The 28000-nt window shown below is 40.6% G+C and overlaps 3 protein-coding genes and 1 non-coding gene across 6 annotated transcripts in view; 1 reads left to right on the top strand and 3 right to left on the bottom strand.

Annotated features, from left to right (window-relative positions):
• LOC110501876 (FERM domain containing 5a) overlaps positions 1–3721 on the bottom strand; it is a 174633-nt gene extending 170912 nt beyond the window's left edge. Inside the window, exon 1 of one of the 3 annotated variants that reach the window (XM_036955248.2) lies at positions 3172–3721. In XM_036955248.2, the coding sequence (XP_036811143.1) occupies positions 3172–3273 (102 nt within the window). In that variant the 5' untranslated portion in view covers positions 3274–3721. The remainder of the gene's footprint in view (positions 1–3171) is intronic. The other 2 variants (XM_036955241.2, XM_090206861.1) reach the window with 2 other exon arrangements.
• Positions 3722–4759: 1038 nt separating this feature from the next.
• On the bottom strand, positions 4760–4831 carry trnah-gug (transfer RNA histidin (anticodon GUG)). Its single transcript has one exon. It is a non-coding gene; the product is annotated as a tRNA-His (tRNA).
• A 579-nt stretch (positions 4832–5410) lies between these two features.
• On the bottom strand, positions 5411–18843 carry malt3 (MALT paracaspase 3). The gene is made up of 15 exons (XM_021571366.3): positions 18670–18843; positions 17722–17811; positions 17473–17597; positions 17223–17361; positions 16914–17089; positions 16610–16706; positions 15856–15897; positions 14114–14317; positions 12292–12469; positions 12072–12146; positions 11855–11982; positions 8527–8676; positions 7500–7654; positions 6316–6438; positions 5411–6163 (listed from the first exon to the last, which is right to left on the bottom strand). The coding sequence occupies exons 2-15, from the start codon at positions 17738–17740 to the stop codon at positions 5831–5833; spliced, it is 1944 nt and encodes a 647-aa protein (XP_021427041.3). The 5' UTR covers positions 17741–17811; positions 18670–18843; the 3' UTR covers positions 5411–5830.
• Positions 18844–18948: 105 nt separating this feature from the next.
• The window catches only part of alpk3a (alpha kinase 3a), a 24049-nt gene continuing 14997 nt past the window's right edge, over positions 18949–28000 (top strand). The window contains exons 1-5 of the mRNA XM_021571322.3: positions 18949–19795; positions 20155–20434; positions 21345–21466; positions 25683–25800; positions 25955–27365. Coding sequence (XP_021426997.3) covers positions 20295–20434; positions 21345–21466; positions 25683–25800; positions 25955–27365 — 1791 coding nt within the window. The 5' untranslated portion in view covers positions 18949–19795; positions 20155–20294. The remainder of the gene's footprint in view (positions 19796–20154; positions 20435–21344; positions 21467–25682; positions 25801–25954; positions 27366–28000) is intronic.

Raw genomic sequence — 28000 nt, 5'->3', positions numbered from 1 at the left:
AACTGGAACACGCTGTCAATCCAGAGCATCCCAAACCTGATCAATGGGTGACATGTTTGATGAGTATGCAGGCCATGGAAGAACTGGGACATTTTCAGCTTCCAGGAATTGAGGTGATGGCTGCAGATGAATGGCACGACAATGGGCCATGATCTCGACATGATCTCGACAATGATCACGACAATGATAACGTCACGGTATCTCTGTGCATTTTAATTGGCATTAATAAAATGCAATTGTGTTCGTTACCCATAGCTTATGCCTACCCATACCATAACTCCACCTCCACCATGGGGCACTCTGTTCACAACATTGACATCAGCAAACCTCTCACCCACACGATACCATACACACTGTTTGCCATCTGTCCGGTACGGTTGAAACCAAGATTAATCCGTGAAGAACACACTTCTCCAGCGTGAGTGGCCATCAAAGATGAGCATTTGCCCACTGAAGTCGGTAACGACACCGAACTGCAGTCAGGTCGAGAGAGAACAAAAGAAGTAGCCAGCCACTACTCCAGTCCAGACTGCCAGAGCAGAGAATAGGCAGATACTTTCTGCTTCATCACTCCTCACCACCATGACTTCAGCTCAGCCTCAAGGCACTAGCAAGAATACAAGGGCTGTTAATATGGCCTGTTTACAAGATGGGCCTTCTGAAATCACTCTCACTCTCCTGGAGCTCTGAGATTCTCATTCTCATCTCAATCTCATATCATCAATTCTAGAGGGAAAAGGTTCTACAGCTGCACCATCAAGAGCATCACTGCCTGGTATGGCAACTGCTAGGCCTCTGACTGCAAGGCACTACAGAGGGTAGTAAGTGTGGCCCAGTACATCACTGGGGCCAAGCTTCCTGCCATCCAGGAACTCTATACCAGGTGGTGTCAGAGGAAGGCCCTAAAAATTGTCAATGACTGCAGCCATCCTAGTCATAGACTGTTCTCTCTGCTACCGCACAACAAGCGGTACCGGAGCACCAAGTCTCGGTCCAAGATGTTTCAAAACAGCTCTACCCTAAAAGCCATAAGACTACTGAACATCTAATCAAATGGCTACCCAGACTACTTGCATTGCCCCAACCCCCCTATTTTACGCTGCTGCTACTCTCTGTTATTATCTATGCATAAGTCACTTTAATAACTCTACCCCACATTGATATATTACCTCAATTACCTCGACTAACCAGTGCCCCCACACATTGACTCTGTACCGGTACCCCTGTATATAGCCTCGCTATTGTTATTTTATAGCTGCTCTTTAATTTGTCATTTGTTTGTATATTTGTTACTTTTATTTCTTTGTTTTTTAGGTATTTTTCTGAAAACTGCATTATTGTTAAGGGCTTGTAAGTAAGCATGTATTCGGCGCATGTGACAAATACAATTTTATTTTATTTTAAATATATCTCCAACAGAGATGCATGCAACCAAAAGGGAAATGTTTCAGCAAAATAACAGAAACAAAGACTGCAGCTTTAACATTTAATTGCATCATACAGGTGTCCCTAAACCTGATTCATTTTTCGTTCTACAAGATTTGTTGAATGTCTCAATGACTTAAAAATAGTAGGAGCCCTCTAGGGATTTCCTCAGTCCAGGAGATAGCTCTCTCCACTAACTTCTGAGGAACGATGATCCACAGATGAATACACACACAAACATACTGTAATTGGTTCTGATCGACCCTCTCCCCTACCTTTATTTCAGGCTGAAGATAAAATGAAGGATACATCAAAGCAAGACTAGCAGCAAACAAAATAAAAAGAAACAAACACCTTACTCCTTCCTATCTTCCCTTACAGGAAATCAATCTCACTTTGATTTATACAGGAAATGTATCTCACTTTACTTTCTACAAAATATAACTTGTTTTATTATAATTCTATGTCTACATATAGTAGTGAACTATCTACAGGCTCATAACAGTTTCAGTAAACAAATTGCTCTTGAGCAACAATAAAATCCTATCTGAGTAATAATAACATGGAACTCTTAAAACTGTTGACAGATTCAAATATAAAACCTGAAAACTGTTGATCACTTTTCAAACCCCTACTTCCAGCGCTGTCATGATAGTGAAAAATAACAATTCAACTAGTAGGCTAGATTATGTGTCTGTTATAAACCATTTCCTTTTTGCCATGTTTAGCCTATGTCAGCAACAAAAACGCCGATTAGGTCATGTGGCTGGTGGATTATCATACAGATAATCCACGTCGGATGTGCAGTTACCTATAGGACATCCTCTATGTCAGGGTTTCCCAAACTCCATCCTGAGGCCCCCCTGGGTGCACATTTGCCCCCTAGCACTACACAGCTGATTCAAATAATGAACTCATAATCCAGCTTTGATTATTTGAATCAGCTGTGTAGTGCTAGGGGGAAAAACTAAAGTACACCCATGGAGGCCCCAGGACTGAGTTTGGGAAACCCTGCTCTCAGTGCACCAAGTCAGATGGCATTGACCAGAGTTTCCAACTGCCTGCAAGTGGTCCGCGGGTGGTTTAATTTGGCCCCCAAATTTTTCTGAGCAAAAAATAAATACGAATATTATTTGTATTATTGTTGGCCATAATAGACTGGAAAAACACAAGGAGCTCAGCTCAGAGTAATTTGTATTTAAGAAATCTGTTCCCAAGTATTCTCACGCATAATAGAGAGACACGTGATCGTATACAAACGTAAGCAAGGTTTGAAATCATTATGTTTTAGTCTAACATTATTTATGTTTGGGCTTCTTGCGGTCAATTTGCGGTCTACACAATTATTTTTAATTATGTTCCTGCGGCCCGACCATACGCTCAAGAGAACATCGGCCCACGTTGATGATCCCGGCATAGGCTACGGCAAAAATGTGTTAGAAAACAAGTTATTCACACAGCGATAGATTCAGATCATGCCTATCGTGGGTCCTGCAGGATGCGGGCACTTTCTGAAGGGTCAGTGCTATCCAGAATTCTTGGGACATCCATACTCTAAAGCCTAACCTTATCCCTTACCTTAACCATTTGAAATGTTAACTTCAATGGAGGTATGGACCCTTGCGGTAGTAACATCCTGAAACACTGTGCGTGCTTTTCTATACGGAGACAATTGCAGCACTTGCCTTGCCATATGCTCTGCGGAGGGAAAACAGTTATTGTAAAAATATAGAGCACGTGACTGACCTGAATTGTGCATGTGTATTCCGTATCATCCAGGAGTCTGACGGTGCAGTCATATTCTCTATCCAGATTCCTGATGCTGCCACTCATTATTCGGCTCAACATCTTCTCACAGAATTGCTGGTCTGCGTCTAGGACCAGAACAATAAACTAAACACAGCACAGAATGACTACATTTTTCGATCAACCAGACTAGCAGCAGCTGAAGATTCTACTGCCAAGACGCAGCATAGTCTATACCACGAAGTTAACACAACACAGACACTGGCCACAGTGCGGGATCATTGAAATGACGCTCGCATCCAGATCCAGGAGCAAAACCGTGGCCGAACGATGGGTGACCATTCACCACTTGCAACCTGAGGGCGGTCCCTTAGAATAGACAGACGTCAATGAGAACCAACGAGAGCGATGTCCACAAAATGGGCAGAAGCCCTAAATAAGCAATACCAAAAATGAATATTTCATCCTTTAATTTTCTTAAGCCACCAATTGGCACTAGGAGGTCCAAATGTGGTGTTTTCAGTCTCCCATGCATTCCATGTTTATGAATGTTTAGCGCCTAAAGTCAAACGAATGAGGGGTAGCCCAACCAGACGCAAGATGGCGGTATTATTCATTTTAGGCTGCGTCGTTTATGACAAATGACTTAAAAGGAATAATACCACCATCTTGCGTCCGGGATAGCTATCCCTCATCCGAATTTATTTCCCAATTGTATGACTCAGTGGCCAGAGCAATCATGAAAATACATTTATCAACTAATTTATACCAAATATTTTTGAGTTTACAGATAGTAGCCTAAGACACAAGACAAAATAATAGACAAGGGTGTCTTCTCGTAATTGAAATCAAATCGTATTTGTCACTTCCATCGAATACAGCAGTTGTAGACCTTAACGTGAAAGTATTACTTACAAGCCCTTAAGCCCTTAACCAACAATACGGTTTTAATACAATTAATAGTTAAACAAATATTTACTAAATAAACTAAAGTTTAAAAAAGGTGGGGGGGGGGGGGGGGGGGGGGGTCATGTAGGTAGGGGTAAAATGACTAGATAATAAACAGTGAGTAGCAGTAGCGTAAAAAAAGGGGGGGGTGCAAATAGTCTGAGTAGCTATTTAATTAACTGTTCAGCAGTCTTAAGACTTGGGGGTAGAAGCTGTTAAAAGGAGTCTTTTGGACCTAGACTTGGCGCTGCGGTACCGCTTGCCGTGCGGTAGCAGAGAACAGTCTATGAGGCTGGTGTCTTTGACAAATCTTTCTGTGTAAGCACTTTGTGACGAATGCTGATGTAAAAAAGGGGTTTATAAATACATCTGATTGATTTATTTGATTGATGGCTTTTCGCACAATAGTCTCAGCACAACAATTATCGAATGGCGACTCTTCCACCCCCTAGCGGACATATAACACATTTCATATGAATGTACAGCTGACTTCATAGGATCGCTGTGTTCGGAAAATTGCTTCGACAAGCAATGACTGAACGAGGATAACTTATAAAACATTTTGAATCTTAAAAAAAAAAGATTCAGACAGACAATCCAGAAAAAATTCTACCCTTTTGCCGTGACATTGTGTTCGCAATGCCGTGACCCGGATTCGAACCGGGGTTGCTGCGGCCACAACGCAGAGTACTAACCACTATACGATCACGGCGAGCTACCAGGGCTTGTATAACGAATGGAGATATTAGGTTTATAACCCAGTATGCAACGGCATAAATTGACGAAATTGTAGCTAGTGAGCTAGCTAGATTACTTTTCCTTTATGAGGTTATGATAGTATTTTCTGCATTTTATATACTTTTCAAATGTCGAATGCTATGTGTAGTAAACTGTCCAGAGACATTTGAATCTGAAAATGTGACACCATGTTTAAAAACTATTTGAATCTGTTTATTTAGCTATGTATTTTTGTTTGGTACATTTCAGTCATAAATGTTTAGGATTCTTCTTATTTTTAGCTAATATCCTATTGTTCCTCATCTGCTCATCATGTCTGCTTTATATGACGTTTAATTGTAGCTAACCTTTGTAGCTAAGCTAAGACTTTTGTCTTTTGCCTGAATGATTGTATTTTTTTTCTTTCAGTTCATGGAAATTGTATTGAATTGTAGGATTGTTGTTAATACGGTTAACATAGACTATATATTAATAAATATATTAAAGTAGTTAAAATATAAAACCACAAATTGTGTTAATCATAAATTAATCTTGAATAATACAGTCCTAAAAATGGTATTTCATTCATTTTAATAGTTACATACAGGTACATAAGAGCTGAAATGTGTATTATTATTGTTATTATTCACAAGCATGTAGAAAAGTCAGCTTTTTTCATACTGTGATCATTTAAGAATAAATATTGCTTGGGTATCATGCTGAGAACTAAAAACCGAATAGTGCTAGATAGAGAGGAACATAATCCAGGAGATAATCTCCTCAAACTCACATGCCACATGTATACACACACTGACACACACACCTCATAACCATCATTAAACTGATGAAATGTAGCCTAACCAGAGAAATAGAATGTATCATGCTGATTTAATTATGTACATTGCTTTAAGCCTAAACAGCAAATATCCTATTGACTACACTAGTCACTACTACTACTAAACTATCCTTTTTCCAAAGACGTGGAGAGCGGAAATCAGAAGGTAAAGTCTTGAGGCTCAGTCTCATCATTCTCCTCTGGTTCGTTGCTCCTTGCTGTAGGGACTTTGGCAGCACACTCTGCCTTCCTGGTGAAGGGGCGACCTGGCTGTCCCAGTGTTTGACGTGGGGACTGCTTGCTGTGTGAAACGTGGCCCATACTCTGGGAAGGGGCACCTTCTTGTCTCTGGGTCACCAATGCTTGCTGTCCCCTGTACTGATCACAGGATGCTACCAAAGGTTTTCCTATGTCTAGCTGTTTGCTCTCTTGCAGCCGCAGCTTGCTGCCCGTGTGGGTATAGTGTAGGTCCACCTTTATCACTAAGGATCCCTTTGGAACAGAGAGAAAAAAACAGAATATAGATTTTTATTCATACTTTTAGTTAACCAATGAATAAATGATAGATTGCAAAATGTAAACCTTTCTACCATATTATTGAATAGTTTCCATTTTAAATATGAGGACGCAGAAAGTAAGCATACCTGGAGCTTTTGAAGGCCACAAAGTCTGAGGCTACAGTCAGGGTTTTCAGCAACCAAGTTGTTTAGCAAGAGAGAGTCCATTTCACCTGACCTGCCAGGACTAGAGAAGATATCCTCCATTGCCTAGACAGAGGTTGGGAATAAAATACATCAGGCAACTACAACAAAACCTGTCACACCCACTTATTATTATTATACACATTATACATGGAGTGGCAGGTAGCCTAGTGGTTAGAGCGTTGGGCCAGTAACTGAAAGGTTGCTGGAATAAATCCCCGAGCTGACAAGGTAAAAATCTGTCGTTCTGCCCTTGAACAAGGCAGTTAACCCACTATTCCCTGGTAGACTGTCATTGTAAGTAAGAACTTGTTATTAACTGACTTGCCTAGTTAAATAAAGGTTACACATACATGGTATTATGGTTTTGTGTACAGGGAAAATAAGGCATTGAACCACTAGGTGTCAGTATGCTCCAAGGAGTTATCACGCCACAGAAGCAAACACTTGATAAGCGGTTGTGCACCAATTTCCTGCTCTTGTTTCTCACTTCGGCCATTTATTACAGCTAGGAACTCTATATATGGGCCAACATTCTTGTAAATAGGAAACATCATTCAATGACTGTGTAATGCTGTCGTGAAAGCCAAGAGGGCATACACCGCATAAGGCAGAACTATGCCAATAAGTGTGCTGTGCATAAGATATACCCTAGAATGGGGAGGGGATGATGCTGCGCTCTTGACAACCTTTGTACATGCATGTTCTCTACATATAAAACGTAGTTTTATGAGCAATAAACATTCAAAATTGCAAAGAGTTATCCCGTGTCAGGTTCAGATAAATATCTATATGACAATTTTAGCCTTGAGAGCTGTGACCACAAACTTAAATAGTTCAGACACCATTTGCAGAACCAACTCTTAGAACCTTCTCTCAAACATATTTTCTTAACATTCTGTTTTCAGTTTTGTTGTGAGTGTAGCCTACAGATGGATACAATTATGCATACATTTCTAGGGTCTCACAAGGAGTTATAAAGTCCTTTCAATCAAATATTTATCTGCAGTGTCATGTGAAGTTATGCAACTAAATCAAAATTCTGATTAGTGGGTGTTTGTTCACCACACCCTGCCCTTTACATGATGTGGCAGGTATCAACAAGTAAGCGTGAAGAGGTGACTCACAGGTGTGCTCCTCAGAGTAACAGTGCAGTCCTGGGTCCTGGGGCCAGTAGTTTTCACTGTGCCGAAGGCAACCATGACGTTAGAGAACAAGGCTGAGAAGCTGACCTCCACCTCAACTCCACAGGGGAAAATAAGCAGCTTCTGACGTGGTAGCTCTGTGTGGGATGATATCACATGGAAAGGCAGTTTTAAGATACAAATCCTATGTCCGAAAGCATCTGACATAGGATGCTATCTCTTATTCGTATCCGTATTTTTTTAAACTGCACTGTCGGTTAGGGGCTGGAAAGTAAGCATTTCACTGTAAGGTTGTTGTTGTATTCGGAGCATGTGACTAATACATTTTTATTAGATTTAATTTTATCTCTAGGAGACAGACTAGATAAGAGAATTAACCAGGCATGTTATCAGAAAAGTTTATTTTATCAGATGTTACCTTGTCCTTGAAAAAGGTTACAGTAGGAGTTTGTTCTTCAAAATCTGAGGCCAAAATATACATAGGGATTTTCAAGAACTTCAGTGATGACAACATTCTATTTGAATAAATAATACACGATAAGCAAGTTCCTAGGTGACAGGGGGACAACAAAAGTATATTCCCTTCTGTTATGTATACAACTGATATACCGTGAGTGAAATAAGCTTATAGTTGACTTTAAATATACAAATAAGTTTGCTGTCTGTTATCACCACAAATAAACTGTCAATTATTGAATGGTGGTGTAATGGTCATGACTCATGCTAAACCACACTGTTTTTAACAGCCACATCCATATCACATGCAGAACTGGAGGGGGTGTAGGGAGGAGGGAACATATTGCTATTCCTCTTTCTTGATAAGACTAGTTTAGGGCAAGAAAATTACATTACAGTATTTCAGAGAAAATCACACACCATACCTTTGCTAATGCATCTAAAATAAGAACAGCACTTGACATACACACAATAATTTATCAATAGTGTCTTTAGATTACCCTTTATTGTGAAAAAGGGTCTGGATTGCGGATATTGTGGTGTAAAAACTTACCGTTGGCTTGTCTCCAGCAGGCATCTCTCAGACGTAGTTCCCCAGTGTGGCCGGTGGTCCTGACCGGATCTGTAAGGGAGCGAGGCTCCTTCAGCGTGTGTTTGATCTCCACCGCCTGCTTCCCTGTGACCAGAGGGTCTCTGCCTAGATCTGAGGAACAGGGTAAATGTTAAAGGTTAGCCTATGCTGCCAAGGTAACAGCTGTTCTTAAGGAAGGTTCAATAGTAGGACTGAAATGAAAATAATAATACTATTTGACTGATGTAAAGGCTCTGAAATTATAAACCTGTGGATAATAAGAGTGAAATGTTTAGATGACAGACATGTATAAGGCATTGTGGGCCAGATGTGACATTTTTTACATTTTAAATGTAACCTTAATTTACTCTGCAAGTCAGCTAAGAAAAAAATATGATTTACAATGAGGGCCTACGGGGACAACTGAAAAGGGACAACTGATACACTGAAACCCTATTCAGGGCCCTGGATACAGGCTTACTCTTAGCCTTGCAGAGGATATGGCTTTAGTACATATTTTAAGCAAGCTGTCTTCGCTATGTTTCCATTAGCGTTGAGTGAACAGCAGTTCATCATCAACTATTTTTCCATTAATAAATAACTCAAAGACAGAAATAGATCATAATTCTTCAAATGAGGTTCTGGGAACATGGTCTCATGATCTGTCACTTCAGTGAATATTATTTCCTAGACATGAATTAGCAAAGGTTGTTTAAGGTCTAAAATACGATTCTGATACATGCAACAGTTAGACAACGTATTCCCACGCATAATAGAGAGACGAGATCATACACAAATGTAAGCAATGTTTGAAATTATTATGTTTTAGTCAAATTTTATATTTGTTTGGGCTTCTTGAGGTCAATTTGCAGTCTACAAATGATTTGTAATTATGTTCCGCCCCCCCGACCATGAGCTCAAGAGACAAATCGGCCACACGGCTGAATCTAGTTGATGATCCCTGCAGTACAAAACGTCACCTTTTATTCAAGGGTATTTTCATACATATCTGTTTTATTGTGTAGAAATTAATGCACTTTATGTATCTAGTACCCCCGTAACTATTTGAACAAATTCACTTAGAAAATTAAATTAAGTCAAACGTTTAGTATTTGGTTACATATTCCTAGCATGTATTGACTACCTCAAGCTTGTGACTCTACAAACTTGTTGGCTGCATTTAGTTTGTTTTGGTTGTGTTTTGGATTATGTTGTGCCCAATAGAAATGAATGGTAAATAATGTAGTGGAGTCACTTTTATTGTGGAGTCACTTTTCATATTTTCTATATGAATGTAGATGCTACCATGATTACTGATATCCATGAATGACTGAAAGTTACAGATACACAAAGATCACGCCCTCAAAACATGCTAACTTACCATTACCAATAAGAGTTAGCAATTTTTGGTTGGTATGATATTTATTTCTCTGTAATGATCTAACTCATCATTATTCACGATTCATTCATGATTACACTTCCAGAAATGTAGCTGTAAACCTGAAATAAAATGTATTGTGTCACATTTGTTTTCACAATGTCCCAGTGAGTAACGGTGCAGTAAATATATGTCTTATGTAAGCCGGGAGCTTCTGTGCCAAGGTCCGACCGTTACAGCCACTGGCAATTCATCAGTCAACCAAAGCAGTACTTTACCACCACCTCCTTGGATGGGTTGTGTTAAGTTATGCAGGATCACTGGAGCTGGAGCTGATTGACCACAGGAGAGCAGTGTAGGGGGGTACACACACACGCCAGAGCAGCTGTCTTTAACTCTACTGCTCTCAGGTTTCCTGCTGTGCTCCGACCAACAGTGTGAATTTCCAGAGAATGAGGTCACATGCTAATGCAGCTCTGTCCCACAAAGTCATGTTACCAGAGAGACCCATCAAACATGCTACAGGTTTTCAAGCATTTCGCTACACCCGCAATAACATCTGCTAAACATGTGTATGTGACCAATAAAATGTTAATTTAATTCAGATTTTGTTTTTTCCAATTACGTTTTGAGGTTGAACTTTAGCACGTTTAGATCGTAGGGGGCGCTGAGTGGTGTCACCTCATTACTCAGTATGTGTTACACCTGTTCTGGTTTCCGTCTCGTTAGTGGGAAAGTGTTTCACCTGTGCTGGCCCAGGTGCTATTCACGAGTGGCTGGCCCAGTGCTCCAATTGTCTTGAGAGATGTGGAGGGTCAACACCTTTAGTTGGTGTGTTTATAGAAAAGCGTTCCTTTGTCTGATTTTGTTTTGCGCCAACTTTTTGGTTTGGTTCCTGTCTTTAAGTTTGGTGTGGGTCTTTCTTTTGTTTGCCTCTTGGCCAAATGTATTGTGCGCTCATGGTGGGTGTCTTTTAGGTTCCAGTTGTTGTTGCTAGTCAACTTTCAGTGGACATACCCATGTCTTTCAGAACCCCTCATAAAACCCATCTGTTTTGGTTGTTGGTCAGTAACTCTTTGTTAGTTTCCCCTTTGAGTGACACTTTGATTTCGTGCTGGGGAATGAAACAAACAAAACAAGCAGCCCTCCAAGCGCCGCCCACTGCTACCTGCTGAACCAGTGGGAGTAGTTAGTGATGGAGAAACATTAAAGGCCCAGTGCAGTCAAAAATGTGATTTACCTGTGTTTTATATATATTTCCACACTGAGGTTGGAATAATACTGTGAAAATTATGATAATGTCCTTTTAGTGTAAGAGCTGTTTGAAAAGACCGCCTGAAATTTCATCCTGTGTTGGTGGGATGGAGTTTTGGCCTGCCTGGTTACATCACCAGGTGGTAAATTAGTTAATAGACCAATAAAGAGTTCCAAACCTCTCTCAGACAACTCCCAGATAGTCCAAGCTAAATTCTTGCTTAAGAAATTCAACTTTGCTAAGAATTTTTTGTTCTTTTTTTAAAATCATTTAATTAAAAACAATCACAGTAAGGAAATTAATTGTTAACTAGAAATTATTTGAGATAGAGATAAAAACAGCTGCATTGAACCTTTAGGATGTGAAAATGTCTGTGCTCCATCTAACAACAACTTCCACACTGACCCTGTTTACAGACACTATTATGCATCTCATATAGAGGAGCTACAGAGTCACCTAAGAAGTCATTAGCAGGGAATTTAGTCTTTCTTGGGTAATATCTAGTATTTTTTGGTCAAAAGAAATACAGGGGTTTCCCATATGAGTCATGGATTGGTGTTAACAGTATGTCAAAACATCCATCCTGAAATTCCAAAGTCACACAGACTGAGGGAAGTACTATAAGCAAAGCCACCGTCATACTATAAGAACAAAGCCTATCATACAATAACACTGACCCTCAGAGACCTGCTCCAGGACGTGAGTGACCTTTTCCGGCTGCAGAATGTGCTTGTTCAGGTACTTGGTGAAGATCCCAGTGCTCTTCCCTCCGTCCTGCACCTCATACGCTTCTGCATCTTCACATCTTTTAAGGCAGCAGGAGGTCATTTAGATGTCAGGTCATGAATGAACACTCATAAAATAAGTTGTTACATACACACAAAAAATACATACGTGGCATATCCATACACTGTGTTTCCCATGGGTACCAAAGGCCTGATTTCAGAAGCTATGCAATCTTGGTTGTACCTTAAAATACAAATATACAACTTAACACGAATATACAACTTAACACCTGTTTTAGTCCTTCCACAATCATAATACTGTTTGTACAAAAGTTGGACAAGATGTAGCACCACAAACAGTAACATGAGGTGTCCATCAGGAGGCCTACCATGTTCTGCAGGTGTCTAGTAAGACCACACTCAATGCAGTCCGTCTCTCCTGCATCATGCGCATGATCCTCTGTACACAGACACAGTTCTCTGGACGGTAGGGCTGTGGAGCGTCTATGGCCACCAGGTAGTTCCTCCCTGAACGTTCGTACCCATGACCAGCATAGTAGAACAGGGCTGTAGGGGATAGCATAACGTTACAGGTATTTTTTTAATGTATTTCAGTGATACACCAAAATTACTATTTAGAGTTAGTTACCATTGATCACATTTACTTCATCAGATGAACACAGGAAAGACAAGTCTCTCATAGGTGTAAAATAGTACATTCAGAGCACAAGAAGAGTACACTGAGTGTACAAAACATTATGAACACCTGCTCCATGACATAGGCTGACCAGGTGAATGCTATGATCCCTTATCGATGTCACTTGTTAATCAGTGTAGATGAAGCTTTGAGTCACTTGAGACATGGATTGTGAATGGGCAAGAACAAAATATTTAAGTGCCTTTGAGCAGGGTATGGTAGTAGGTGCAAGGTGCATGGTATACAGTCTGTCAAGAACTGCAACGTTGCTGGGTTTTTCATGCTCAACAGTTTCCTGTGTGTATCAAGAATGGTCCACCACCCAAAGGACATCCAGCCAACCAACTTGTCACAACTGTGGGAAGCATTGGAGTCAACACGGGCCAGCAACCCTGTGGAACGCTTTCGACACCTTGTAGAATCCATACCCCGACAAATTGAGTCTGTTCTGAGCGCAAAAGGATGTGCAACCCAATATTAGGAAGGTGTTCCTAATGTTTTGTACACTCAGTGTATACTCCCGTTCAGAGCGAGGTAGAGATAAGGAAGAAGAAAGGGTGAAATTGCACATGAAAAAGGTCAGGGGTTTTCAGAGCAATGAAAGTAGGACGTAGTAGAGCCGCAGTAGCTACATGTTTCATACTCTTTATGCATCTGTCAAACAAGGCTCCATGTTTTAGCCGGTTTCATTTTATCAAAGATATACATACTGTGTAGAATATCACACAACACTGACCCTATCCTTTATCAACAAGCCATTATGTTGCTTGCTTTCTAGGTATTATGTCCAGCGGAAACAGGTCAACTGTGCAGGTCCTAAAAGCTCATAGAAAGCCAGGTTGATACTTTTTAGATTGTTTTTTAGTTTCACATTAAGCTGACCTCGTTTTCTATAACAGCCAACAACACACACACAGACTATTAGATGAGGCAGAAAGTTATACATTCTTAAAAATGCTTACATACCAAATAAAATGTAATGTGTATGGCTCAGTGCCTGTAATAACAGTGTGAACGTTTATTTATTTGACTAAAATATAAAAGGGAGATAAGCTGACAGTTTGCTGGGTTGCTAAAAGCCCTTTACAGGCGCTAAATAATTCTGTAAAGTAGAAGTATCACAGGACTTTAGAAACGGCTATACATAGCAAGGCTTTTCACACCAAACACTACAGACCCATGCTTCTCCTTTCCACCTCTTATCTGCCTTCTAAACCACACTCACACCAAGCTACTAATAAGATCTCAAAACAGCAGCATAGAATTATGAACTGTGACCTCAACAAGTTCAACGGAAAAGAGTAGAATAAGTTCAAAGGGAACTTAACCAGACTACGAAGTCTAATTTCCACTTAACATATACTTTAAAAAAATAAATTTACACCTATTTATCTGAGATGGGGAATAGTATTACTCTCATCGTTAGCTTTTTAGAGTCTCTGAAAAAAACTCAATTCAAAATAAATTTTCCATTGTAATGTTACCACCAGAATACTGTACAGTGTTAAACTCACCATACACGCCCCTGTCAAGCAGAAGAATGAACTTGTCAATGGCTGCCAGCATCTCCTCCCTGGTGAGGTCCAGAAGAGACACCACTCTGAAGCCCAGCTGCTGCAGCAAGTTGGCCAGCTCATGGACATCCATAGTGGGGGCCATCAGGTCCGGGTGGTGGGAGTAGTTGAGGTTACCAATAAGCAGGGCCACTTTGTCAGTCGCTGAACGGAAAGACCATAGTGGAATTAGTAATTGGGGTTAATTTACCGTACAACAAGAACAGCTAATTAAACTGTAGAAACATGAAACTGTATGCAGTACCAGTCAAAAGTTTGGACACACCTACTCATTCCAGGGTTTTCTTTATTTTGACTATTTTCTACATTGTAGAATAATAGTGAACAGATCAAAACTATGAAATAACACATATAGAATCATGTGGGCTGCTTTTCCTTCAATCTACAGTTCAACTCATCCCAAACCATCTCAAATGGGTTGAGGTCAGGTGATTGTGGAGGCCAGGTCATCTGATGCAGCACTCCATCACTCTCTTTCTTGGTCAAATAGCCCTTACACAGCCTGGAGGTGTGTTGGGTCATTGTCCTGTTGAAAAATAAATGATAGTCCCACTAAGCGCAAAGCAGATAGAATGGCGTATTGCTGCAGAATGCTGTGGTTGCCATGCTGGTTAAGTGTGCCTTGAATTCTAAATAAGCCACTGACAGCGTCACCAGCAAAGCACCATCACACCTCCTCCTCCATGCTTCACAGTGGGAACCACACATGCAGAGATTATCCGTTCACCTACTCTGCGTCTCACAAAGACATGGCGGTTGGAACCAAAAATCTCAAATTGGGACTCATCACACCAAACAACAGATTTCCACCGGTCTAATGTCCATTGCTCATGTTTCCTGGCCCAAGCAAGTCTCTTCTTATTATTGGTGTCCTTTAGTAGTGGTTTCTTTGCAGCAATTCGACCATGAAGGTCTGATTCACGCAGTCTCCTCTGAACAGTTGATGTTGAGATGACCCTGTTACTTAAAGTCTGTGAAGCATTTATTTGGGCAGCAATTTCTGAGGCTGGTAACGCTAATTAACTTGTCCTCTGCAGCAGAGGTAACTCTGGGTCTTCCTTTCCTGTGGCGGTCCACATGAGAGCCAGTTTCATCATAGTGCTAGATGGAAGAAACTTTCAAAGTTCTTGACATTATCCAGATTGACTGACCTTCATGTCTTAAAGTAATGATGCACTGTCATTTCTCTTTGGTTATTTGAGCTGTTCTTGCCATAATATAGTCTTTGTATTTTACCAAATAGTGCTATCTTTTGTATACCTGCCCTACATTGTCACAACACAACTGATTGGCTCAAACGCATTAAGGAGGAAGAAATTCACCTGTTAAATTAAATGCATTCCAGGTGACTACATCATGAAGCTGGTTGAGCGAATGCCAAGAGTGTGCAAAGCTGTCATCAAGGCAAAGGGTAGCAACTTTAACACTTTTTTGTTACTGCATGTTTCCATATGTGTTATTTCATAGTTTTGATGTCTTCACTATTATTCTACAATGTAGAAAATAGTAAAATAAAGAAAAACCCTGGAATGAGTAGTATGCGTGTCAACTTTTGACTGGTGCTGTATATCCGAAAATACTGCTACAACAGTTCCCCTCTTCAATGAGGAAATGCTCAAACTGCATTCTAAAAATGACAAATACTTTATTTACACTAATACTTTATTTACACCGAGCCATACCTGTGAGTTTTGGAGCTGTGACTTTGAGTTGATTAGATGGCTCTAAACAAAATCGAAAAAAGAAAGAAAAACAAAGGTTGAAATCAGTGCATAACTTCACACATCACACTTCAATCTGTCAATCAAACACAACAAACAAGATCAAAAGCAATATGAGTGTGTTAAAGGCCTCCGTTTTACTTCAGACTGGTTGGGTCAAAATGTTGAAAACACATTCAAATGCAAAAGGGGAACCTACATCCAAAGGCTAGTTTCATTTCAAGTCATTTAGATGTTGTCTATACAACCCTGCCCACTGTTGAGAGCCTGACAACTTCCTACCATTTCTGTCTAACAAAGGGAAAGTACCTTAAATCCTCAGCAGAATGGAAAGACCCACTTGATAGTTTTGTACAAAGGTACTGGGAGACGTGCAGAAATCGAAATATTCACAGCTATAGCTCATTGAAAAGTGTGGAATTACTTTACAGTGAATTATGTGGTAGACTTCATCAGGGAAAATAGAAAATGCTAATAGTAAAGCTCATGCCACTGAACAAATAACTGTTGCTATTGTTTTGTCATGTGCTACTATGAAGGACTTTTGGGTTTCATATTCACTATATCTATATATAATTAAAGAGACACATTCACAAAAGGTAGACTCCATAATTTTACAACATCATTCACAGTGGGGTGACTTCCTACAAACAACAACATTCCTTCCTAATTATTTGCAAAGATGCCCTTCGAGCTCTATCATATTTCTATTTACCTATATCAACATCAGCTGGCTCTGTCCATCTTTCTTCTTCAACATTGGACACAGAGCAGAGATATGTTCCTCTATCGTCTGCCTCTGCATTATGTATCTACAAGGGACACAAACACATTCCCATTAATGTTTGGCTCTACTCATGCACACAAGACTATTCTAGAAAACAAACCTTATGTTAAATATTAACCAAGTTCTTCTAAATTGCAATGTTTACATAGGACTGCTGAAGCAGCCAGATCAAATGTCAAGACAGAGTAAATACGATGACCTCAGTGCAGGGGTAATTAAACACTGGAGTTACCTGCAATGTGTTAGTGGTTTTGCCCAGCAGAGGATGTCCATTTCTGTACCACTGGTAGTGTGGGATGGGAATGCCAAAGGCAGAGCAGCTGAGGGTGAGTCTCTGCCCCTGTCTGACAGTCTGGGGTGCAGGGTGTACAGCAATATGGAGCTCCCCTCGCCAGGCTACTGGGAGACCTAAAGAAATCAAAAATGCAATATTAATACATTCTATGCAAAATAGTTCTCTGCATTGATCAAATAAGTTTAAACATCTGCATTGCAAACATATTATCTTATAACTAGTAACTAATATAGACTATTCATATACCTGGTTTAGCAATGTCCGGGACCTTTACTTTGACCCATTCACTGAACACACAGTTGCAGAACTGGTCATTCACTCTGCAAATGTAGAGCTGAGACCTCTGGGCTGTGACAGTCAGATCTGCTCTGGTTGCACCAAATACCTAAAAAAAAAACATTAGCCATTTCATTGGTTATACACTGTGTTACTCAATAAATTGACAACATAATACAGTGTCAGACAAGAATGACAAAAATCCTCCACAACCACATACCTCCTCTTCATCAGATTTGAACCACTGGTAGTTCAGGATACCTGTCCCCTCTGCTCTCACACTCAGATTCACCTGATAGTTCAGTGGTACACTCACAGAAACAGGATGCTGCACAATGACAAGGTCTGAAAATGGAAAGTGATAACATTATATTACAGAATTGTTATTAAAAAATAATGTTATGTCAGTGTACTGATCAAAGATCACTGAACATAGTTGATTTGCAAAATAAATTGGGGAAATTCACACCTCTGATCATGTTTTTCATTACTTCAGTGTGGAATAGGAGCTTCTAAACCTCAAGTATAGTTGGTTCTGGTCATTCCTGCACTGTGCTGCCTGTAAGATGTGAAAAAAATACAAAATATGGGCATCAGACTGGGTATCAACCAACACAAATCAAGATGCAGCCAAAAATCACAGGAACACGTGGAGATGATGTCTGACAAGGGCCATGACTATGTTTGTGGACACAATGGAACAAATGTGCATTGGCAAGTATGACTAGCAGATTTCTCCCCACTTCCCACTTTACAACTGTACATGTGACAATCACCGTAAGACAATTCATCTATTGCCAGAGAAATAGACTGTAGGCTAGCATCTTTACAACACAATCTGTGCTGGCTGGCCAAATCTGGACAGTTGTCCATCATCATCTTCCTGAAAATTGCTTATTACAGAGTAGTAACAAGTCTATGCTACTATCAATATGCTGTACAGTTCTACAGTTTAATGGCTGTAAAATTAGACCTGAACAATGTCCTCTACTAGTCTACAGCTCAAAATTGTGACTGTTAGTTATATGGTATACTACTTGACCAATAAGAATGTCCTGAAGCACACATTAGTAACCTATAAACTTAGGTGAATCACCACCACACATTCCTGTCTGCACACTCATCCCATAATGTCCTGTGTTGTTTTAGCAAGAAGGCACATTAATATGTTTTACAATTATTAGTGTTTGATAATATATTATTGTCATAGAAAAAAAATCACTAGGCCTATGTTAATTGTTGTAATTGTGAGAGGTATTCTTACATTAAATTAAATATAGAAGTCTTTGGTAAACACGAAGGGGAACAATCAGAACAAACACGCAAATAGTATGATTATAGAAAAAGTGATCCAACACATTTCTGTGGCTAGAGAGGGTTATTGTGTAGGCTACCTGTATCAATGTTTTGTACATACCTGAACTGCGACCAAACACCATGTAAATGCCACACTGTAAGAGCATTCATTCGACTGCCTCAAACAAACTACAGTCGAGAATTTAACTAATCGAGAATCCTCAAAACTTTATCTCAATAAAAAAAAATAAAAGGACATCCTTTTTTCCCGGAACAATGATACCCGCCCTTTACCGTAGTACATGTAGTATATGAGCCCAATCATATAAAATATCTCATGAAATGCAATACTAACGCAATTAAATTAGGGAAATAGTTATCCACAACGAGATCAACAGTCACACGTGGACAACAATAACATAGCACAGACATCTAAAATGTTGATTCATTTTGATTTCACTTTTGAAGTCTCTCAAAATGCTCAACAATGCTCCAGCCTTCTCACTTTTGAAATAAATAGGCTTATTACGTTATATGAAACGTATTTCGGTTTTATGAAATTACTCTTGTGCTTATTAGTTTAAATTGGGATTGAATTAAATAGCAATACAGTTGTATTTTATGTAATGTCCCACTTTGCTGGTAGTCCTCTGTGCTTAGTGTGTAAAGGTAACCTAAGCAGGCAATGGAAAATTAAGCAATGTGATCAGATGGATGAATTTACAACCCACATTCTCAAGGGTGTTTTGGAAGAACTCTTTAGTGGTAGGCAGTATCAAATGGGGGCCGCCCCTGGGTAAGAACCAAGCACACTGACAAAAAGTATCTCTGGATGCACAACATATTAGTGTTTTGCAACAAGTCTGCCACCAACACAGTGTCCCACCGAAATATGAGTCTATACTCACTGTTGTCAACATGTTAAGAGGTTGTATGTTTAACATGACCTTGCTTGGTCAACTATGATAGTGTATAATGGTCTGATATCTCTTGTGATATTTATTTGACATACTTTCTTCCAATTTGAAATATATAGATTTTTCCTCAGACATTACCTTTAGCCTTCTCTTGTTGAATATATGTCTGAAGGCTAGCTTGGGAAAATGTGATGTGCACTTGCAGCTATTTGTAGGCCTGCTATAAATAGTGTCCTGATGGCACCACAAGCACGCCTATGATTGACAATTGCATTCAGAGTTTTGCTGCTGGGAATCAGGCTCCAAAGGACACTGAAAAGCCTATAAATGGTAAGTTCACAATATTATACACTTTTCTTTCAACCAAGAAGTGTTTGAGTTCAATGTTCACCTCTGAATTGTAAAATAATGTCTAAGGATTATGTTTGACTCCTAAAAACCTTTGTAGAGCCTGATAGCAGTTCCTATTTATAACATTCTCCATTGCAACTGCTTAACTTGGTCAAAGGAAAGCAGTTACCCACTGTCTGAATTATATTTTAGTTCAATAATTGTTACATTGCTTGAGAAAGGTGCATACATGTTATTTTTTATTCAAGGATCTATTTGAGTTGTTGAAAGGTTCCCCAAAGACTAATCTAGATCACATTTTTACAGTATTCACAGCTGTTTTCTCCTTTCTTTTCCAGCAACTCTTACATCGGTAAGACACTGCAACTTGAAACTGGGGCTTTGATCCATGCCAAGCTGAGCATTTTTTACTCAAGGACCAGTCTTCGGTAGTAGACACTTTTCCTTTATATTTGTGGGAATATCTGTTGAGTGGACAATGACTTCCAGAAGACCACTGACCCGTTCTTACTCTGGCAATGGGAGGACCGGCGGCAGCTACAATGAGGAGGAGGTCAGCTCTTCGAATGGCCGCTTGGAGAGCTGCAACTACCTCTCCAATGTCAGGCCCGGAAACAGGTAGATGACCTCTTCTTCCTTGTTTCATTACGACTCTAGGCATTTCAGTGTGACTCTGTCCACCACACACATTCATTAGATACTTTGGCCATCTCAACATATCTGTGGAGCCTTTTCTAGTCCAAAATGCAAATGTTACACGGCAAGTAATAACCATGCAACAGTATTTCAGTATTCTAAGGAAAAGCACAGCTCTTAGAATACCGCTAAGTATTCTTCATTTGTAGCCTACTTTATAAATACAAATGAGTCCCATGTAAAATAATCTAAGACACAAAACCACCAATATGACTGATGAGATGCCTTTATTCGCCTCCTCTATGAATAGCTACTCAAGGTATTCTCAAATCAGGTCATCGAGGTAATGCATTCTTTCTAACATTTTAACCACCCTTCCCGGTTACACCCAAGATTGAAAGCGCAAATCTACACCTGTTTTTAACGATGCTGTAAGTGAATATGTTAAATTGACTTCTTTGATGTTATTGGACATCAACGTTGATATACAATTTAATTCATACAAAGTTACATGTATATTTTCAACAACGTTATAGGCACTGTTTCCATGTCACTTTCTCAACTGCTAAGAAATGTCAAATATTTGAGAGAGCAATCTCAATCTTCCTTCACAATCAGTAATGATCATGAACTGCCTTCTTCCCCTCCCTGGAATAAACAACACACTGTGCAACGATGTCTATTCGACGTCTATTCCACATTGTGTCAGCGTAATTTTGTAAAAATGACGTGAAAACAACATTGATTCAACCACTATGTGCCCAGTGGGAAGTGAAGAATTAATAATGGTTGGCTAAAAGATCCTTGAAATATTGGCTTTCTCATTGGAAAGTACTTCAGCACATGCCCTGAAGAACAGACACTCAAGCTAAAGCACCCTTTCTGTCTCCAGGAGTACATTGTTCGGTGTGATGGCTCAGCTGACTGAGGACACCCAGCCTGTATTTGAGACCACCTTAAAATCCAAGGCCGTGTCAGAGAACTGTAATGTGAAGCTGACATGTGTGGTTACAGGTAGGCCTACACTAAACAACCTCCCTCAGAGTTGACCTATTTACTTCCATTTGTGTATGTGTGTTTGAATGCTTTAGATAGTTATGAGTAGGCGATGGTATTAGTCATTCTGTGGTTAGTTTGAAATCAAAGCAGAGAAACAAACCTACTTCTGAACAGCAATGCAAACATGAATTGAGAAGGGTAATGCATATATAAACGTCAATTGAAGACAATGAAAAGAGAAAAGTTACTTTAAAATGCGAATGACTGCTTATTCTTATGTTTTCTTCATTAGCTTATTCATTCATGTGAAAATAAAATAAAACTGTTAAAAAGTAAAGGCAGCTGAGACTAAATTAGCAATGGCATAATGTTGGCGCAGAGAGGCAAGACATAAATAGGATTAAAAATCTAAGCAGGTTTTGCTATTTCCTTCCCCCCGGCATCTGAGTTGGCCCCTTCTCAACCACAGCAGCAGAACTTGTGGCCTTGAACACTGCCATGACGCAGCAGTCTGAAACAGGCCTTTGTTCTTGACACAATTTCCTTTCAAAGCTTTCTGTTCCTTTTGTTTTATTGCTGATTAATTAATTCATAAGATGCTTGAAAAAAAACAGCTAATGGCTACTGTGTTCATACTTCAATGGTAACCTAATCTTAATGAGAGATAAACATGAAACTATATCTAATAAAAAAATAGTTTTTGGGAGATTTTAACCAGGTTATTATTTTACACTGTATGTCTGTGGTGTACAGGCGAAGTCGGAAGTTTACATACACTTAGTTTGGAGTCATTAAAACTTGTTTTTCAACCACTCCACAAATGACTTGATAACAAACTGTAGTTTTGGCAAGTCGGTTAGGACATCTACTTTGTGCATGTGTGGCCGATGTGAAATAGCTAGCTAGTTAGCGGGTGTGCGCTAATAGTGTTTCAGTCGGTGACGTCACTCGCTCTGAGACCTAGAAGTAGTTGTTCCCCTTGCTCTGCAAGGGCCGTGGCTAATGTGGCGCGATGGGTAACGATGCTTTGTGAGTGACTGTGGTTGATGTGTGCAGAGGGTCCCTGGTTCGAGGCGAGGAGAGGGACAGAAGCTATACTGTTACATATGACACAAGTAATTTTTCCAACAACTGTTTACAGACAGATTATTTCACTTATAACTCACTGTATCATAATTCCCGTGGGTCAGAAGTTTACATACACTAAGTTGACTGTGCCTTTAAACAGCTTCTGAAAATGATGTCATGGCTTTAGAAGCTTCTGAGACTAATTTATTTAATTTGAGTCAATTGGAGGTGTATCTGTGGTTGTACAGTGCCTTGCGAAAGTATTCGGCCCCCTTGAACTTTGCGACCTTTTGCCACATTTCAGGCTTCAAACATAAAGATATAAAACTGTATTTTTTTGTGAAAAATCAACAACAAGTGGCACACAATCATGAAGTGGAACGACATTTATTGGATATTTCAAACTTTTTTAACAAATCAAAAACTGAAAAATTGGGCGTGCATAATTATTCAGCCCCTTTACTTTCAGTGCAGCAAACTCTCTCCAGAAGTTCAGTGAGGATCTCTGAATGATCCAATGTTGACCTAAATGACTAATGATGATAAATACAATCCACCTGTGTGTAATCAAGTCTCCGTATAAATGCACCTGCACTGTGATAGTCTCAGAGGTCCGTGAAAAGCGCAGAGAGCATCATGAAGAACAAGGAACACACCAGGCAGGTCCGAGATACTGTTGTGAAGAAGTTTAAAGCCGGATTTGGATACAAAAAGATTTCCCAAGCTTTAAACATCCCAAGGAGCACTGTGCAAGCGATAATATTGAAATGGAAGGAGTATCAGACCACTGCAAATCTACCAAGACCTGGCCGTCCCTCTAAACTTTCAGCTCATACAAGGAGAAGACTGATCAGAGATGCAGCCAAGAGGCCCATGACCACTCTGGATGAACTGCAGAGATCTACAGCTGAGGTGGGAGACTCTGTCCATAGGACAACAATCAGTCGAATATTGCACAAATCTGGCCCTTATGGAAGAGTGGCAAGAAGAAAGCCATTTCTTAAAGATATCCATAAAAAGTGTTGTTTAAAGTTTGCCACAAGCCACCTGGGAGACACACCAAACATGTGGAAGAAGGTGCTCTGGTCAGATGAAACCAAAATTGAACTTTTTGGCAACAATGCAAAACATGTTTGGCGTAAAAGCAACACAGCTGAACACACCATCCCCACTGTCAAACATGGTGGTGGCAGCATCATGGTTTGGGCCTGCTTTTCTTCAGCAGAACAGGAAAGATGGTTAAAATTGATGGGAAGATGGATGGAGCCAAATACAGGACCATTCTGGAAGAAAACCTGATGGAGTCTGCAAAAGACCTGAGACTGGGACGGAGATTTGTCTTCCAACAAGACAATGATCCAAAACATAAAGCAAAATCTACAATGGAATGGTTCAAAAATAAACATATCCAGGTGTTAGAATGGCCAAGTCAAAGTCCAGACCTGAATCCAATCGAGAATCTGTGGAAAGAACTGAAAACTGCTGTTCACGAATGCTCTCCATCCAACCTCACTGAGCTCGAGCTGTTTTGCAAGGAGGAATGGGAAAAAATTTCAGTCTCTCGATGTGCAAAACTGATAGAGACATACCCCAAGCGACTTACAGCTGTAATCGCAGCAAAAGGTGGCGCTACAAAGTATTAACTTAAGGGGGCTGAATAATTTTGCACGCCCAATTTTTCAGTTTTTGATTTGTTAAAAAAGTTTGAAATATCCAATAAATGTCGTTCCACTTCATGATTGTGTCCCACCTGTTGTTGATTCTTCACAAAAAAATACAGTTTTATATCTTTAGGTTTGAAGCCTGAAATGTGGCAAAAGGTCGCAAAGTTCAAGGGGGCCGAATACTTTCGCAAGGCACTGTATTTCAAGGCCTACCTTCAAACTCAGTGCCTCTTTGCTTGACATCAAGGGAAAATAAAAAGAAGTCAGCCAAGACCTCAGAAAATTAATTGTAGACCTCCACAAGTCTGGTTCATCCTTTGGAGCAATTTCCAAATGCCTGAAGGTACCACGTTCATCTGTACAACCAATAGTACGCATGTATGGAACCACGCAGCCGTCATACCTCTCAGGAAGGAGACGCGTTCTGTCTCCTAGAGATTAACGTACTTTGGTGTGAAAAGTGCAAATCAATCCCAGAACAACAGCAAAGGACCTTGTGAAGATGCTGGAGGAAACAGGTACAAAGGTATCTCTATCCACAGTAAAACGAGTCCTATATCGACATAACCTGAAAGGCCGCTCAGCAAGGAAGAAGCCACTGCTCCAAAACCGGCATCAAAAAGCCAGACTACGGTTTGCAACTGCACATGGGGACAAAGATCATACTTTTTGGAGAAGTATCCTCTGGTCTGATGAAACAAAAATAGAACTGTTTGGCCATAATGACCATTGTTATGTTTGGAGGAAAAAGGGGGAGGCTTGCAAGCCGAAGAACACCATCCCAACCATGAAGCACGGATTGGCAGAATAATGTTGTGGGGGTGCTTTGCTGCAGGAGGGACTGGTGCACTTCACAAATAGATGGCATCACGAGGGAGGAAAATGATGTGGATATATTGAAGCAACATCTCAAGACATCAGTCAGGAAGTTGAAGCTTGGTCTCAAATGGGTCTTTCAAATGGACAATGACCCCAAGAAAACTTCCAAAATGGTGGTAAAATGGCTTAAGGACAACAAAGTCAAGGTATTGGAGTGGCCATCACAAAGCCCTGACCTCAATCCTATAGAAAATTTGTGGGCAGAACTGAAAAAGCCTGTGCGAGCAAGGATGCCTACAAACCTGACTCAGTTGCACCGGCTCTGTCAGGAAAAAATTCACCCAACTTATTGTGGGAAGCTTGTGTAAGGCTACCCGAAACGTTTGACCCAAGTTAAACACTTTAAAGGCAATGCTACCAAATACTAATTGAGAGTATGTAAACTTCTGACCCACTGGGAATGTGATGAAAGAAATAAAAGCTGAAATATATAATTCTCTCTACTATTATTCTGATATTTCACATTCTTAAAATGAAGTGGTGATCCTAACTGACCTAAGACAGGGAATTTTTACTAGGATTAAATGTCAGGAATTGTGAAAAACTGAGTTTAAATCTACTTGGCTTAGGTGTATGTAAACTTCCGACTTCAACTTACCATCTCCATGTGATGTCCACAGGAAACCCAGCCCCAGAACTGACGTGGTACAGAGACGACATGGAGTTGGACCGATACTGCGGTCTTCCAAAATATGAAATTGGCCGCAATGGAAAAACACACACACTCCAAATTTACAAGTATGTAAGGCAATGAGAATACCATACACAATTTACACCAGATAATAAATGTCACGAAATTCAACAATTGCAATTTGGGTTTAGAAGATGTGTATTCTTGTGCTCAATGGTGCCTGCACTGTTCCCAAAATTATTTGAGTCTCTCTCTTTCCAGCTGCACAGTGGATGATGCAGCCATCTATCAGGCTTCAGCCAGGAACAGCAAAGGCATTGTCTCCTGCTCTGGGGTTCTGGAGGTGGGCACCATGAGCGAGTTCAAGATCCACCAGAGGTTTTTTGGCAAGCTGAAAGAGAAGGCAGAGAACAAGAAGAGGGAGTTGGAAGAGAGCAGGAGAAGGGGAAATGAGAATGTCCAGAAGGATCCTCAGGAACAGAAGCCTCTCCAGAACAGCCCGATCGCCCCTCAGAGGAAGCGCCGGACCCCAAGTGCCCTCTCTTCACCACCGAATGGGGAGGAGAACACAGTCAGCCAGGGGGCAGTGGCTGTAGAACCTAATGGGGCCAGTGCTGAAGTCAGTGAACCGGCCCCAGTGACGACTACAGAGAATGGGAGCAAGACTCCCAACAATGACTTTGACAATGTGGAGATTGTCACCACCAAGCCCCCAACCACAGAAATATTTGCCAAAAAAAAGATGAAGATCTCAAATGGTATAGATTCTGGGGTTGTCAGCAGTAACAGTAGTCATACAGGACCGGGCACCAGTGAAAATGCATATGATGGAGGAATAAGTTTGGCTCAATTTCTGTCAGAGACCCTTCATTCACAGACTGCTGAAGAAAATAAGATCCCTGCACAAGTGGAGGAAACTGTGGCAATGGAGGCAATGGATACTACTACTACAGATCCTAAAACAAATGCAGAAAAACAGAAAGAAAGAGAGGAGAAGGGGAGAGAGAGGGCAGAAAGAGGAAGGGCGGAGAGAGAGAGGATGCTTGGAGAAGAACAGGAAAGAGAGAAAATGTCAATTGAGAGAGCAAGAGAGGCAGAGCAGTTGCAAAGGACAACAGGACATAACAACACTGCCTCAGAGGTCAGAATGGAGGCTAAGACGCATGTCCATAAGGAGGGAGATCCTCAAGATTACCACCACATTCAGGAAACACTTTCCAATGTGCTCCACTCAGTCAAATACTTTTTCTTTGGTAAGAGTAAGAAGGATCATGCTTCTTCTGATCATCATGTGAAAGGTCAGGAGAAGGACAGAGGTCATCCAGTTGCCCCAACACAGCCGTACCCTAGCCCTCCCCATCCACAGGAGCCAGATGGTCACCCAGAGGTGTATAAAACCCCCACAGAGGAGACAATGCCCATGGCGGTAGTAGCACAAAAAACTAACGTACCACACAAGCAGCTAGCGTCATTTGAGAGGTTGAACCCAGCTGAACACAAGCATGGATTTACTGTTTCACACTCAGAAGAACCCCCGCCAGCTCCCAGAAGAGCACCAGAGAGTGTGCCTGATTCACTGGAGCATGTTGAGCAGAAGGAGGTATGTCCGGAGGTGATGATCAGCAGCAGTACAGAGACAGTGCCCACATCTGGCCCTCCAGCCCTCAGTGAGGTAAGTACCTTGTTGCTTCTGAGATCATCTTGACCGCTCAGTCTCAGTCTCACACTGCAGTAGGCCTGGTTATTTATAGAGTGTACATTTGTGCAACAAGACTTGAATCTAACCACACCAGGCCAACAGCCAAAACTGTACAAATGATTAAGCCACAGCAAATAGACAGATAATGTCCAGAGTCCAGACTACGGAGAACATGGTGGATGCAGATGAATGGTATCAGAGACTACGGGTTTGTTAGTTGTTCTGTGTTTGTAGGCACCACCTACTCTCTGGAGCAGACAGAACACACTAGCCCATTTAGGAAACTATCCGCAACAGTCATCCAGGCTCTGTTACACCATCTAGACTGTTGAGAGTGTAAGTTTCAGTGCATTATTATCACTCGAGAGCTACACCTCGCACAATGTTGGGAGGGAAACAAGGAACTTGCCTACATGAACATGTCAACTTGTATAAAAGAATGAGACTGTTGGGGCAGTCTGCTCTTGACTAATACAAATAATTCTCATAGCGATTGGATGAGGTTATGAAAAAATGTGTCTTTATAAAAACTTTAAATTGCACTGATGAAACAAATATTGTAATTCTCTGTGCACTCTTTCCCACTGGGCTTTAATGGTAATCCACTT

The sequence above is a fragment of the Oncorhynchus mykiss genome, chromosome 2 (assembly GCF_057628025.1).
Source record: "Oncorhynchus mykiss isolate SJ-2025 chromosome 2, ASM5762802v1, whole genome shotgun sequence".
In the NCBI taxonomy this organism is placed as follows: Eukaryota; Metazoa; Chordata; class Actinopteri; order Salmoniformes; family Salmonidae; genus Oncorhynchus; species Oncorhynchus mykiss.
The sequence above is the reverse complement of the archived record's forward strand: the minus strand, read 5'-3'. Positions and strand labels throughout refer to the sequence as shown.